Genomic DNA, 15,467 nt, shown 5'->3' with positions numbered 1-15,467 from the left:
TGTGCACATCAATATGCAACAGCATATGTCCATTTTCTTTAGTAAATCAAGCCCCTGCTGTGTCGGTATGGGAGAACAAGCCTCAAGCCATGCATTACACACACAGGGATTTCTTTTTTACTTATTTGATCATTGATTTGAAAGCCTTGAATTATATGAATAGACGTTCCACTTGAGAAGGTCAAAGTAGCAATGTATTTGCAAAGTCAAACAAATATGTCAAGCAGAAACTAATGATTAATTTCATGGTTTTCCATTTACCTTCACATTGACGTCTTCTATTCATGAGGAAGCCGTTGTCACAGTATTTACATTGGAAAGAGCCAACAGTGTTAATACAGAGGCCATCGGGACATGCATCTGGTCTCAAACATTCATTTACATCTAAAGAAAAGAAAATGATACATCTTTAAACAATAATATCATAAGACCTTTCAATTTGGTTTCCAGCTGACATGATTTTTTACGATTGCCAAAAAAAAAGTCAATGTTTTGTTTCAACATGGCAACCTGAAGGTTTTCTCTACACTGTTTGTATACAGGACATCCCCCCAAAATTTTCTTCTAGTTTGTGTGATTATGAAATTGTGTTCACCAACAACTAAAGGCTTCTGTATGACTATTTAAACAAGTACCCAATCTAGTTACTAAGTGATCCACAAGCCTCATAAACTAAACAAAAGAAAAAAACTTTCTTTACCTTTCCTGATCCAGCCAGGTCCTCTTTTATTTGTATCTCATATGTTCCCCCTCCCAGACACTGCAGCTCATGGTAAGAGGGTTTGAGCACCACGATTAATTATGCCAATTTAAAAGGCAGTGGGCAGGACTAGGTGGGGCCAGGTGCTGATTGAAAAACGAAAGATTTAAGAATCAGCAGTGATAATGCTGATACCCAGAACCTACATGAGAGTGGTGACTCTGCACTGAATTCAGGAGCAGTGCAGCATCATTGCGACACCATCACAAGAAGCTGCATTAGGTGGAATTCATTGGCAGGCTCGTCAGTTATTTGAGGAGCATTGCAAGGACACTAAAAGAAAACTCTAGGTAAAGAGGCACTTGTGCTGCAGCATAAATGTTATTTTTAACAGCGGGCCATAATTGTATGCATTTGCAAAAAGATACAGAAGATCATGATCCTTCTTTGTCCTAATGATCCTTCTTTGTCTTTTTTGTAACAGTTTATTTTGCTTAGTCATAGTTTATGCTACTAGTATAAAATAAACTCATTCTTTTGCTGACCATTGGTTATCCCTGTGACATCATATTACATACCAGTGCAATCAGTTCCCTGTTCATTGGCCATGTATCCTGCTTGACAAATACATAGAAAACTTCCATCTGTATTTTCACATCGCCCCTGTGAGCAAAGCACGCGATCCTGAGAGCACTCATCAACATCTAAACAAAAAGATATTTATCAAAAAGAGAAATACATAAAACATGTTATGTGCACATTTTGTCAGTTTCCCCTTTAATTGAGCTGATATGCTCCCTGGCACACAATGTGAAAAAAAATAAAGTGAACCTGTCAAGAGTAAAGACTATAGAGGCTACCATTGCTGACAGCTGTAGCAATCTTTAATAGTTTGAGTCACTGACCCAAAAAAAGTACGCAAATCAAGGAAGTTATAATCAGTCTGCATACTTTCCGGGCCATTGATTTAAAGTATTGAAGCAAAAAGAGAAATGTAATAGTCAGATAATTTGCATTTTCAGAAGAAGAGTATAGCAATTGCAGCCTCCCAGCTTGTCTAATGACAGAATTCCGTTAATGCTAAAGGATAGCTGTACTTTTTCACAGTATTCCAATGTAAATGCCATGATGTCAAAAACGAATATGCCTATGAGATTTCTAAACAACGTAACTCTATAAAGTAGAATCTACAACAGTGGCTACTAGATAATTACTAGAAATACTTACTAGATACATATGGTTTCAAATATGGTCTTTGACATCACCAAAAGGTTGCTCAAAATATTCAGTAATGCTACAGAACACTGTCAGAACTACGGATAGGGGGTTATTTACTAAGGGGAAATCACTTCGCACTGCAAGTGTACTTGGAAGTGCAGTCGCTGTAGATCTGAGGGGGACATGCAAGGAAAATAAAAAACACCATTTTAGCTTACACATGATTGGATGATAAAATCAGAAGAGCTTCCACTCACTTCAGATCTACCCCTTAGATTTAGAGCGACTGCACTTCCACGTGCACTTGCAGTGCAAAGTGGATTTGCCTTTTGTAAATAACCCCCATAGTGTGGGGGTTATGGACAGATGGACAGAGAGCAGAGAGGTGTGGTTGGTGATCAGGGCATATGCAGAAGAAGGCAGTGCGAGACTGGGGACATATTGTGAGAGACTTTGGAAATCTGGAGATCATTGCCATTATATTCTTTTTACATATGCTTCCTTATCTGTGCTCCTTACAGGCCCTTATAATTTAGGGCTCTGCATAGGAAGGGCCAGTATGGATGGATTTTTGTCTGCTTCTCTCCCCATACATGTCTATGGGAAGGAAAAAGTAGCTGAATCAGGTAAAATGCAGGTCAACTGCACATGCAATGAAATCTGTATAATCTCAAAAGCATTTCAAATTGTTGTCAAAATCATAATCTTGCCTAAAAAATGCTGCTAAATTCCTGTAGCAGAAAAAAAATGGTTTTATTATTTGTTTAATATGTTGATTATCACTGAAGATAATTTTATCATATAGACTGTTTAAATACTCTCCATCCTTTTTCCTGTCATTATCTGCTATCTACAACCTACTAATCACACAAATGTGCTGCAAACTATAAATAAACATTTCATTGGGGGATCTCTGAGATCTGCAAGTTTTTCAAAGGTTCCTCCATGGTCAAAAATGTTGAGAAAGGCTGGACTAGGTACACATTTATTATGATTCTTGCATCCAAAACTTTACACTCATGAACGCAGTTTTGTTTGAAGATACAGTGATCATAGAGTGTCTTACCCACACATTTGGTCTGATTGTTATTCTGCTTATACCCTTCATGACAAACACACATGTATCCTACAGGTAAGTTGACACAGAAGCCTTCCCCACAGATATCAGGATCCACTACACACTCATTGACTTCTGCAAAATTAAGCATAAAAAATGTTAAAGCTGCATATGCATTATAATGATTTTTTATACTTCTTTCTTTCATGGTGACATGGACATTCATAGATAGGCAACTCCTATCCTCATATTAATTAGTGGTTCCAAATTAATAATAACTACTGCAGTAGGGAACAGACACAAAATATACACCCCGCATTTTTCCAAAGAACTGTTCTGCTTTATTATTGATGCACTTGAAGGTTTTTATACACATTATTACGTAGGTATCGCATTAATATTACAATTGTACTTTTATGGTAACAAGGGACGTAACATAGACAGGCTAATTCTAATCAGGACTTGAAAGAATGCAAGCATGTACTGAAAACATTATTAGTGCTGTGTACACAGTGAGGGCAGTGTGCAATACTTATAAAATATAATACAATTATTTACAGAACTTACAAATTTCCTTTACAATGGATTCCTGTATTATATACCATCCCTATTAAGTGCTTATGGTACTTCCTGACTAAACATATTAGTGTTACAATTACCATTTAGCATTTACGTACTGGAAAAGATTTACTAAACTGGGTATTCACCTTGCAAGCGAAACTGTACTTTGAAAGTGAATTTTCCCCAGAGCTTAGTGCAATCATCCAATCACATGCAGGCAAAAAGGCTGTCTCTTTCCTTGCAAAATAAAATTTCTTTTGCAAAGTGAACAGCCTATTTTCCTTAAGAAAATCAACCTCATTGTCTCATGCAAGGTGACACATTGTAGGTAGAAATGGGGCCAGCTGATCAATTACCTATTTTCTCCATGTTTTGTTCTGTTATGGTTCTGTCATTTACCTGCATAAGATGCTTAGTTGTCACAAATACTTGTGCTCCGTTTATACAAAATACAGGCAAGCAAAACACATTTGGCAGTCTAACTAAGATGACTTAAAGTAGAACTATAGGCACATTTGTTTTTCTTTTTCGGTTTTAGAAAGAGAAAGCATTTACCTTCACTTCCTGTTCCATAGCCAAATAGGAAGTGAGAGGAAATCCCTGCAAATTAAGGGAATTCCTTAGGGGCCCCCAGCTCGCCAGAACAAGTGTCCCCATTGGAAGATTCTCCCTCTATTACTTTTATGGGGACAACCTCAGAAAAAGAGAGGGCAAATCTCCTTAATGAGGCAATAGACAGCAATAAAGACTGACAGGGCGTCTAACGTATCTCCACTCTATCCAAACCTAAAAAAAAAAAGTTATGTCTTTAGTTATACTTTAAAGTGGAACTTTAGTCACAAAATTAAATCCTGCTAGACCACTTTAGGCTGGACCCTTTTGCAGGTATAGTTATATAAAACATTAAAATTAAGTCCCTATACTGTTTAAAACCCAGTAATACACTGCCACACCCTGCTCTGCACATGCTTAGTTGCCTCCCATTTTGAGGCATTTTAGGCACTGCTGAATTTGTAGAGGCTGATTTGCTGAAGTGGAATTAAACCCTCCTATATCCTTTACAGACAAGGAAGCTGCTTCTGTTTGATCTAAAACTGCCACGGTGCTGCATGTGTTATCAGTTATGACAGGTAATTACAATTCTGGAATTGCTATTTTTTAAACCGTTAAATTGATGGGTTTAGTTCCCCTTTATGATTTACTGCTGTTCAGGAGCTGTGGGCTTCAGCAAAATGGCAGCCTCCAGCCAGAAAAAAAACAGGAAAAATGTTGGTGACAACTTACAACACACACTAAATTTGGTAGCATAATTATTAAATGCGGAATTAATTTTCCTTGCTAAAGAACATAACATAAATCATTTTTATCAAGTTGTTATGGATAAAGTTCAGCCCTAATAAAATATGAAAACTCAACACATGGACCATGAGCAAAAGGGTGTTATGGGTTCCATAAGGATTTATTTACACTACTCAAAACAAGTCAATGTCATCCAACAAATTCCTATAAAATTATATGTAGCTGTGGCACCCATTGGAATCTGCCATAAGCATTGCGTAAGTTTGGATTTAAAAGCAAGAGAAATAAAATAGAAATGTGTTTTCAGTTAAACTACATAACAAAAGGGTGTTGTACTTTCTTAAGTGCATTAAAATGTATTAAGCTGCTGGAAATGCTTTACGAAATTGCACAGAGGAGGAAGATAGTGCATTTAGTTTAGAAAGATATAACTGTTATTATGAGATATGCAAAGCTTTAGAATTTGTTTTTACTTTTAATTTACCTATATGGAAATTCAATGAGTTTAGATCAACAATTATCACTTACCTGTAACTTGAGTTGGAGCAATAACTTGACTAGCACTTGACTTTGAGACATCAGGGGCTATTTCTACAGGTACAGGTGGGGATGACTTCTCAACAACTTCTGCAAAATGCAATGAAACAATATTATAAGGAAATTCATTTGTAGAATACTGGCCACACACACAGCTACCATTTCAAAATGTAAGTTGCTTGACCGTTTCTTTTTATTAGTTTCTGTGTCACATTCACATCTGTTCCTGCCTTCAAAGAGCTTACAATCTATGGACCTTAACTCACATTCATACATACTAGGGCCAATTTAGACTGGATCCAATTAACCTACTAGCATGTCTTCAAAGTGTGGGAGGAAAACCACACAGGCACAGGGAGTACATGCAAACTCCAGGCAGATGGAGTCATGGTCGGGATTCAAACCAGTGACCCTTTGTCTGCTAGGTGAAAGTGCTAATCACTACTCCACTGTGCTGCCCAGTTAGAAATAAGTAAACTCCTACTCTGCAAACCTGTTCCAGGTCAGTTACTTAATAAGTACCAAAGCCAAAGAATTTGCATGACAGCCAGGAAACTAACATTTTTACAAAGATGCCAACACTGGCAGCCTCCATATTTCTCTCAGGATAGGTTTTCTAAAAATGATTATAAATGATCACTTTGTAACAAAACCTATTCAGTTTAAAATAGAAATAAAAGACAAAACATTTTTGCATAGATATAAAAGAAAATGATAAATACCTTTTTTCCCTGTTTTTAAGTGATCACATTCCATCTCTTCTCAGCTGCATAAGAGCAGCACACTGAGCTTCCCAGTGAATGGCTGTGCAGTGGGGGAGTGTCAGGGCAAGTCTGATCATTGAAGGAGAGCACACTAAGTTCCTAGCATAGCTAGAGAACTGACCACAGTGTGCTCTTCTGCTTAGTGTGGTCTGTTTTTAATAGGAAAGCAAGGGGACTGGCAGGAACACCAGGGATTTCACACAAATGAAGCAATACAAAGATAACTGGATGCTTTCTCATACAAGTACATGGTAAAGCAGGCACACTTTAGGAATTTGAAGTGCTGGGGTAACAAACACTTTAAGTTTATAAAATCAGGGAAAATATTTAACACACACACACGCACGCACACACACACACATTTAAAGGCATTATAAACCTTCTTGCTTCCACCTTGTGTTTTTCACCTGCATAAGATGCGCAATGATTAATGTAGTTTCATGGTGTCACAGCCTGTATGCACAGCCTAAAGTATCTACATTCCGGTGTCAGAAGTTACTGTTTGTGTTTAAACATGAGACCTGATATGGCACTGTACAGGTTAATGCATGATCCCTGTCTGCAGTCCAAGAACTGACACTTTCTGTGAAGAAACTAAATATCCCACAATCCACAGGGCTTTCAGTCTAGCACTAGTGCAAATGCAGTAATTAGATGTGACAAGGCCACATACAGGTAGAACATTCACAGAGAGATGTGTTTTTATCACATTAGCACTACCATATTTGTGATGCAACACAAAGGAAATAGCAAGGCTTGCACATTGCATGACCTAGAACAGAAAGTTGTTTGTCTTTTTAGTGAATAAGGAAAGGTAGATGAATGAATACATGGACATAGGAGAATCGATGAACCATGACACTACAAACTGCAACCACCACATGTGAGCCCATCATTACAAAGTAAGGCAAACACATGAGACAGGGAATATAACTATATTAATACCTAGTGAAAACAACAAAAACATGTAAAATTGCAAAATGGCTTTAAAGAAGAGCAGCATGTCAGCTGCATAGGATTGTGCCTTGGTTAACTGATGCATTAAGCGGCCATTTTTGAGGCCCCTGTGCACTTCCCTGTTAACTAAAAAAACTAATCGGCAACATCTAACTGCTGATTCAGTGTTCAATGAGCAGGTAGATGACACAAAAACTGTGTACACATATGGCCATTCAGTGTGGTAAATATCTGAGAATCTCAAGAATGGATGAACAGATTTTTTCAGGAAAAGTAGTTTTCATACATGTATTTTGAATGTGAATTTAGCTGTTGGCTTGCTTTATCATTTTCTGCACTTAACCAAACCTCTTTCAGTGTGTTCATTGCCTAAAATCTGAGGAAAGACAAGCCTTGTTCTCTTCCAAAAGCAGTCCAAAAGCACAGACATTAAAGCAGAACACTTCATGCACAAGTGATGTTTTACCTGGGTACTGAGAATCTAAGGTTATTGTTGAAATTCCAGATGACAGCTGAGGTTGCCCCTTATCAACTCCAGTTCCAAGGTACTTAGAAAGGACAAATAAACATAATAAGTACAGCACCGAATAATACTGTGAAGTCTTGTTGATGACTCTACTAATCCAAGACCTATTCCATATTTTAAATAGCAACTGCCTTTAGAGGGACTATTTATCTGGCATAGCTGTGTCACAATTATACAGTAAATGAATACAAAGCGTCCTCTAACTGACTGAGATGAAGAGCTGGGCTGATGACATCATGATCTCCAACTTAGCTAATCAAAGGAAGCTTTGCATTCACTCACAGAATACAAAGCTGCATAAGAATTAATGACCTATTTTGTTTTGTGTGTGAGGTGGGAAGTCTCACAGCCGATACCCAGCAGTGTGTAGTGTATGTAGCTTCAGCTACATACAGTTCATACAGTACTTAGAGCCAGTGCAACAGTTAGTGAAGGAAACAGTTGGTTTGAACCAGCTTGGTCCAATCTATTTAAAGTGACAGGAAACCTGGAGATCAGCTTTAAATTAGTGATTTACAATCAAACAGCACAGCTCGATCTGATAAAATATTCTCTGTGCTCTATTTGCGCAGAATTAAATTACATGCACTTTCATTAGGGCAAATGGCCCAAATAAAAACTCTTTATAATTCAACCTCCTGATCTGTAGATAATTTTTAAAATATTAAAACACTGACTCATTTAGTGCCATCAGAATTACTTGATGAGGCATCTTTGAATTTAATGGCCTGATAGGGAAATTGCATATTCCTTATAAAGATTGGCTTCACAAATATCTAATAAAGCCTTTAATATCTTGGTTAAGGAGGCCATATAGGGATGTACGCATAACTTTACCTTATACCAAAGGAATGTTATTGTTAATTGAACAAGTCCTTGAGGAATCCTATTGCAAAGGGAGTTGGCTTGGGGGTTGTCGATCCCTTATACAAAATTCTAAATATCACAGACCAAACTGGAATAGGTTTGTCTCACACCAGAGCTTGCAACCATGCAAGCGTCTGGTCTGGTCTGATCATCTGGCCATGTTGCGTAACAGCAAACGGGACCCATGGCGGAAACAGCATCTTTAGTTAAGTATTCTTGTCATATTTTCTTTATCTTTATCTGTATCAGTCATTACTTTTAATAAAGGTTATACTTTTAAGTATTTGTGTGATCTCTCTTTGCACATATCGGACACAACCTCAAACACCATACTACTTTAATATTATAATTGTTATATCCATACTGGTGTATGATTTAAAAAAAAAACTGTTAATAAAATAAAATTCAGATACTCATGTGAACCATTAAATCACCTACTTGTTTATGGAAATAAATAATAAAATATTCTGAGATCATTACCTGATCTGTTGTAGCAAAACCTGTGAGAAGGATAAAATAAAATAAAGTCAATAGACACACTAGATAAATTAGCATAAAATCTAAATACAGTGCCAAAACACAATAACTAAATTACCAAAATATAAATAGTATGTAATACTAGACTTAAACTTGAAATTTATGTTGGCGAATGAAAAATTCAAAAGAAAGCTATTTGAAGTATCTTAAACACTTGAAAAATTCCAAGATAAGGGCTTAATATTTTTAAAATGTCCGCTTAGTGTTGTGTAAATATACAAATGTACATATCCTCACTTACCTTCTCTTCCATTGTGATCTGGAGCGTTTCTCTGCGAAACAGACAGAGCTTCTACTGGTTCTTCTTTTGTTATGACTGCTTGAAGTGTTGTCCTGACTGGAGGTTGCACAGTAAATGGTCTAACAAGTGCTGGTCCTCGAAGCACAGGGACTGTGTAGCCCATTCCACCAGGACAGATTTCTTTGAAAGCAGCTTTAATAAAGAGAGAAAAGTATACAGTACATAATCACTATGGTGGACCGAGGATTTTGGTGAGGCACTAAGAATGTCTCCTAATAATCATGTGTGTAATGTAGTGCTCTGAACACTAGAAGACCCTACAGAAATGTGTATAGTGGCATTGGTTGGGGTTTGAACCTCTTCATGTTAGACGTTGAATATATATATATATATATATATATATATATATATATATTAATGGGTCAAGCATGTCTACTGTACTTTCACTGTTGTCAGATGACAAGCACAAGAATTTACCATAAAGAAAGCACTGAAATGATATGCTCTAAACTTGTAGAGCGTTGATATCTGTAAAAAGCCACATAGCCAAACCAAGGAAATGCCTAACTACTGGATTTGTTTAAATCTGGGCTGGCTAAAAACATTTTTTTACAACCTTGTTTGTAGCATGGAATTAACACAAGCCCATGTTCATGGGTGCAAGGCTCCTCATTGATGTCTATGAATTTTGCGACATAAAAACCAATGGTCTCTGAGCCTCGGGCAACCCCCTCCACCAACTCCCCGTTCAGCATAGCAAAGATTCTGAATTTGTTCCAGCCAATGTTTCTGACTTAAGCCCCATACACAATATCAGATTTTCTGCAGATTTTTTGTCTTCAGATTTACCAAAACCATATAATATGAGAAAAGGTTTTTTAAGGTAAACCAAGCCTAAGGGAGTGGGATGTTAACGGTGCAATGAGTCAAAAACTGTATTCTTATTAAAAAAATTACAAAATTTATTTATACATAATTCATAAAAGCAGAACAATGATCTGTATAATCATACTGAGGTTATATACAACTTTGTGGTCCAATAGATGGTAAAGTTGAGGTAGTTGCGATTGATTTATCCCGACATGTTTCGCTTAATGCTTCATCAGAGGATAAGCCAACTACCAACATAATAAATTCAAAAAAGAGAAAACATAAATTAATTTCACAAAATACATTTCTTTGTACATAATTCATACAAGTAATCGACATATATAGTGTTTAAAGGACACGAGTGAGGTTCAAAAAAATGATGGAAATATGCTCACCCCCATTTTACCGACCCATTCGTACCCCAGGAAAAGTTATATGACTACCAGATGGATAGAGGAATGCAGGGCAACAAGTACAGCAGCCAGGCAATATAGCTGAATTTCAAAATACTAAAGATCCTAAGATACCTACCTTTTATGCGCTCCCGAAGGTTCATAAATCTATATTAGAACCTCCGGGAAGACCAATAATATCTAGTTGCCAATGTTTAACGGAAAACAGTAGTTCACTAATTGATAACTATCTACGTCCACACGTTACATCATTATTTTCCTATATTAAGGATACGATAGACTTACTTAAAACAATTGAGGGAATGTCTTTACCCCCAGATTGCTGGCTTGTCACGGTCGATGTGGAATGTCTCTACAACGCCATCCCCCATGATAGGGGGGTGGGAGTTGTGCGGACATTCCTCAGCGAAAGAGGCCCTCGAGGTGCTAGATATACGGACTTTGTAGTTGAACTGTTGAACTTTGTGCTTAGACACAATATTTTCCAGTTTGATCAGACCCATTACCTCCAGGTACAGGGGGTTGCGATGGGGACCAAATGTGCCCCATCGTATGCCAACCTGTACCTGGGGGGATGGGAAAAATAACTATTCTCGCGAGAAGATATGATACCCATGATTGAAAAGGTCCTTGCCTGGTATAGGTATTTGGATGATATCCTTATTTTTTGGTCTGGGACTGAAATTGAATTAAATCAATTTTTCCAACAAATTTTGATTAATGACTATAACCTCTACTTTACTCTTAAATATGATAGAAGGGAGGTTGAATTTTTAGACCTAAAGATTCATGTTGACTCTGAAGGCCTACTGACCTCCTCTATCTTTAGGAAGCCGACGGCTGGAAATACCATTCTACATGCCAAAAGCTCACATCCACCATCCCTGATAAGATCTATACCGTATAGTCAATATCTCAGGCTCAAACGAAATTGCAGTCAGGAATCAGATTATAAATTAGCAGCTAGAGAGCTACATGATAGACTAATAGTACGTGGATATACCCACAAATGCCTGAAAAAAGCATATAATCTAGTCCAGCAAAAAGATAGGAATACCCTTATTTTTACTAAAAAACCTGTTAAAATAACCAAAACTGTAAGATTAATTACTCGACATTCTAATCAAAATAAGAAATTTAGAGATATAATACGGACATTTTGGCCCCTACTATTAGCCGACCCTGTGGTGAAGAAATATGTTAATGAATGTCCTGAGATTACTTACAAACGCGCTCCCTCCTTGAAGGACCGTTTGGTACATAGTCATTATATTGACTGTGATAATGAATCCAAAATAGGGAAATATGGTTCCTACCCATGCGGACATTGCGATATGTGCAGATATATGGCTAGCTGTAGTAGATTTAGATTACCAAATGGAAATTGGCACCAATTGAAATCCTGTGTGAACTGCTCCACACCTGGCATAGTGTATTTGGCGCAGTGCCGGTGTGGAGGATTTTACATAGGCAAAACAAAAAGAGCCTTCGCAATAAGGATGAGAGACCATATAAAACCAATCCTTAATAAAAAAATGACCACAGCAATTGGTAGACATATAGGCCTACATCATGACTTTAACCCAGACTATATTAGATTCCAGGCTTTAGATCATGTCCCACTCTCTTCAAGAGGGGGGAGTGTTGACAAAAAACTCTTACAAATAGAAGCAAGATGGATATATAATTTAAAAGCAATAATATTTCCTGGGTTTAATGAAAATTTGAGTTATCGATCATTTCTTTGAGGACCTTTGGTCTGGGGTTTTTGATTTTTGGGGGGTGGGTTGGGGGGATGATATTTGCTGTGTTTTTCCCTTGTTCAGTCTTGTTTTGTCTCGTCCTGTTTTTTATTAATTATTGTTTATATGGTTGTATATCATTTTGATATGTCAAATATATTAATACTTATCTGTGATACTCCATATTATTGATATTCAAAGTAGATTGTGAATTCTGTTTTTGGGACACGAAATTAAATATATATACGGATTTCGCGATTGATTTGGTCCATTATCGCGATTGTACCGATTGATATATTGGGGTATATATACATATATTTTTCTGCCCCCCTTATCTATTTGTATTTTTTATCCCCCATTGGTTTTTATTTATAAATCTTTTCCATTCCCCACGTGTGGTCTGGCATGCGATTCATGATTTGTTCGAATATCGCATGTAATTATGATGCATGACTCCTGGTCGGCAGCTTTTGGCACTTTGGCATTGGAGAGGAGCATATGGACGCCCGAGGGCACCTTTGCTGGATCGGATTATATCTGATTGAGCGGGCTGCCCATTGGTTAGCGGTGGTCCCTACGTGCGAGAATGGGGAAACACACACTCTTGGAGCAATATGTGGGTGCTAGCCAGAGCGTTGCTTTAGCTGCGCTCTGGCGGCCCCCTCCTGTACGTTTCCCTGAACACCAGTGTTTGCACCGAGGCCTTGTGGGAAATGTAGTCTCCAGATTCCCCTAATGGCTCTCTCGCGCAGGCGCACTGCCGCTGTTTACGTCCGCATCGAGCCGCTGACGTCAGACGCCGGCTCGATGGACGGCGGTATATTTATTGGGACACAAAACATTCGGCTCTATTGTGGGGGAGCCGCGCTAGGAGGAAGTCCACGCTTGCTGGCTGGTTAGTAGCTTTAACATTTGATTGCTGAGAATGACTCTCTTTCTTTATCCACACTTCAATTAATGGTAAATGTATTTTTCTTTCTTAGATATCGTGTAAACAGGTTGTAGAGCCCATGTGAGTGTGCTATCACTCTGGGCTTGTCTTAACCTGAAGGAGAATTCCTTATGCACTTTGGTGGATATAATATAATATCTGGAAATAAAATATATTAAGGAAATTCTACTTTATCATCAGTAAATGTAAGTGGATGTATTTAAATAAATAGTAATTGGGCCCCACCAGTATAAAATATTTGTTAAATTAAAAATGCAAAAAATCTTGAAATGATTGCTATATTAAAATATAATTCTCTTTTTTTTAAAAAGGCTACAGATTACTCCTATATACTGACTATAGTATAAAATATAATAACAACATAGCTCTTATTTATAAATAGTATGCTGATATGATACAATTTTTCTGTCCCAATTAGCCGCCGTCTATGCCCTCTCCAGCTATATTGCCTGGCTGCTGTACTTGTTGCCCTGCATTCCTCTATCCATCTGGTAGTCATATAACTTTTCCTGGGGTACGAATGGGTCGGTAAAATGGGGGTGAGCATATTTCCATCATTTTTTTGAACCTCACTCGTGTCCTTTAAACACTATATATGTCGATTACTTGTATGAATTATGTACAAAGAAATGTATTTTGTGAAATTAATTTATGTTTTCTCTTTTTTGAATTTATTATGTTGGTAGTTGGCTTATCCTCTGATGAAGCATTAAGCGAAACATGTCGGGATAAATCAATCGCAACTACCTCAACTTTACCATCTATTGGACCACAAAGTTGTATATAACCTCAGTATGATTATACAGATCATTGTTCTGCTTTTATGAATTATGTATAAATAAATTTTGTAATTTTTTTAATAAGAATACAGTTTTTGACTCATTGCACCGTTAACATCCCACTCCCTTAGGCTTGGTTTACCTTAAAAAACCTTTTTTGATATTTCTAAAAAGGGATGAGGTGTCAATTAATGGGGTACTGATGGAGGTTTGAATCATTTCTTTGTTTGACCATATAATATGAGGTCAAACCTTAGGAGTTTCAATTTGTATGCAATCAGGCAAGCCCTTGCACTACATGGTTTTGGTAAATCTGAAGACAAAAAATCAGCAAAAAATCTGATAGTGTATATGGGGCTTTAGACTTTACTATTGTAGATTGCTGTGAAGAAATGTGATGGGCTATGTGGTGTATTTTAGATGGCCATTCTAGTTTTTTTTTTTACCTTTGCCAATGGGTTTTATCAACATTTCCCCTATGACAAAAACTGGAATGTAAACTAAAAAGGCCAGCTAAATTGTATCTGTAAATCATCAGTAAGCAAACTGTATAAATAAGTAAAATACATTTCCCTTACTTGCAACAACCATTTTACAACAAGCCCAATATAAAGAGGATGTATATTTGTTCAAATGGTCCATCAAGCATACGCTATGAAAATATAAATATCACATAATGTCTCATGCGGGATTGTTCTATTTTAACAAACGCAAGAAGAAATATTTTCATTTCAAAAGAAATTCATTATATAGTTGAAGTAAACATAACTTTCTTTTGATTAGTACATGCATGCTAACACAAGTTCTAAACATATCACTGCACTCAAAGTAAAAAATACAGTACAGTACAAAGAACATTCAACTGCTGAAACTGCATACAAAAGTAGCATACCTAACAAATGTCACACAACATAATTCATTATTGCTTAGCTAGAAGGGCTAACACCAAAACACAGCAGACCATATGGCCCTAAAATCGTAATTATTACAGTCATATTTAGGATGAAATTGCTTAAGCTTAAAGCTAATGTAGAACTAAAGCAAATCAAATGAGAAAGTTTTAGAAAAAATAAGAAGAAAGTACAGAAAGAAAACTACAACCCCAACTAACTGTGATACGTTAAAATACATCTTCACAAAATGTCCACAACACCCATGTAACTGTGTTCTCCTTGGACAGTGATCAATCGGTAACACACTACGTTGTAAAGGACTGAAATCCCTGATCAAGAAAGCACTTGTACAGGCCCATTTGAAGTTTGCTAATGAACATTTGAATGATTCAAAGTAGAACTGGGTGAAAGTGTTGTGGTCAGATATGACCAAAATCACACTCTTTGGCATCAACTCAACTCGCCGTGTTTGAAGGAGGAGGAATGCTGCCTATGACCCCAAGAACACCATCCCCACCATCAAAACATTATACTTTGGGGGTGTTTTTCTGCTA

The 15,467-nt window shown here is 37.1% G+C and overlaps 1 protein-coding gene across 5 annotated transcripts in view; it reads right to left on the bottom strand.

Moving 5' to 3' along the window:
* Window positions 1–15,467, bottom strand: part of LTBP1 (latent transforming growth factor beta binding protein 1) — a 466,869-nt gene that overhangs the window by 90,076 nt on the left and 361,326 nt on the right. For all 5 annotated transcript variants that reach the window (XM_077486428.1, XM_077486427.1, XM_077486431.1 and 2 more), the window contains 7 exons: window positions 9,265–9,456; window positions 8,967–8,986; window positions 7,560–7,641; window positions 5,364–5,462; window positions 2,985–3,110; window positions 1,279–1,404; window positions 262–384 (listed from right to left, as the gene is read on the bottom strand). In XM_077486428.1, coding sequence (XP_077342554.1) covers window positions 262–384; window positions 1,279–1,404; window positions 2,985–3,110; window positions 5,364–5,462; window positions 7,560–7,641; window positions 8,967–8,986; window positions 9,265–9,456 — 768 coding nt within the window. The remainder of the gene's footprint in view (window positions 1–261; window positions 385–1,278; window positions 1,405–2,984; window positions 3,111–5,363; window positions 5,463–7,559; window positions 7,642–8,966; window positions 8,987–9,264; window positions 9,457–15,467) is intronic.

The sequence above is a fragment of the Lithobates pipiens genome, unplaced genomic scaffold (genome assembly GCF_037356315.1).
Source record: "Lithobates pipiens isolate NorthernLeopardFrog02 unplaced genomic scaffold, aLitPip1_a1.2 Scaffold_18, whole genome shotgun sequence".
Lineage (NCBI taxonomy): Eukaryota > Metazoa > Chordata > Amphibia > Anura > Ranidae > Lithobates > Lithobates pipiens.
The sequence above is the reverse complement of the archived record's forward strand: the minus strand, read 5'-3'. Positions and strand labels throughout refer to the sequence as shown.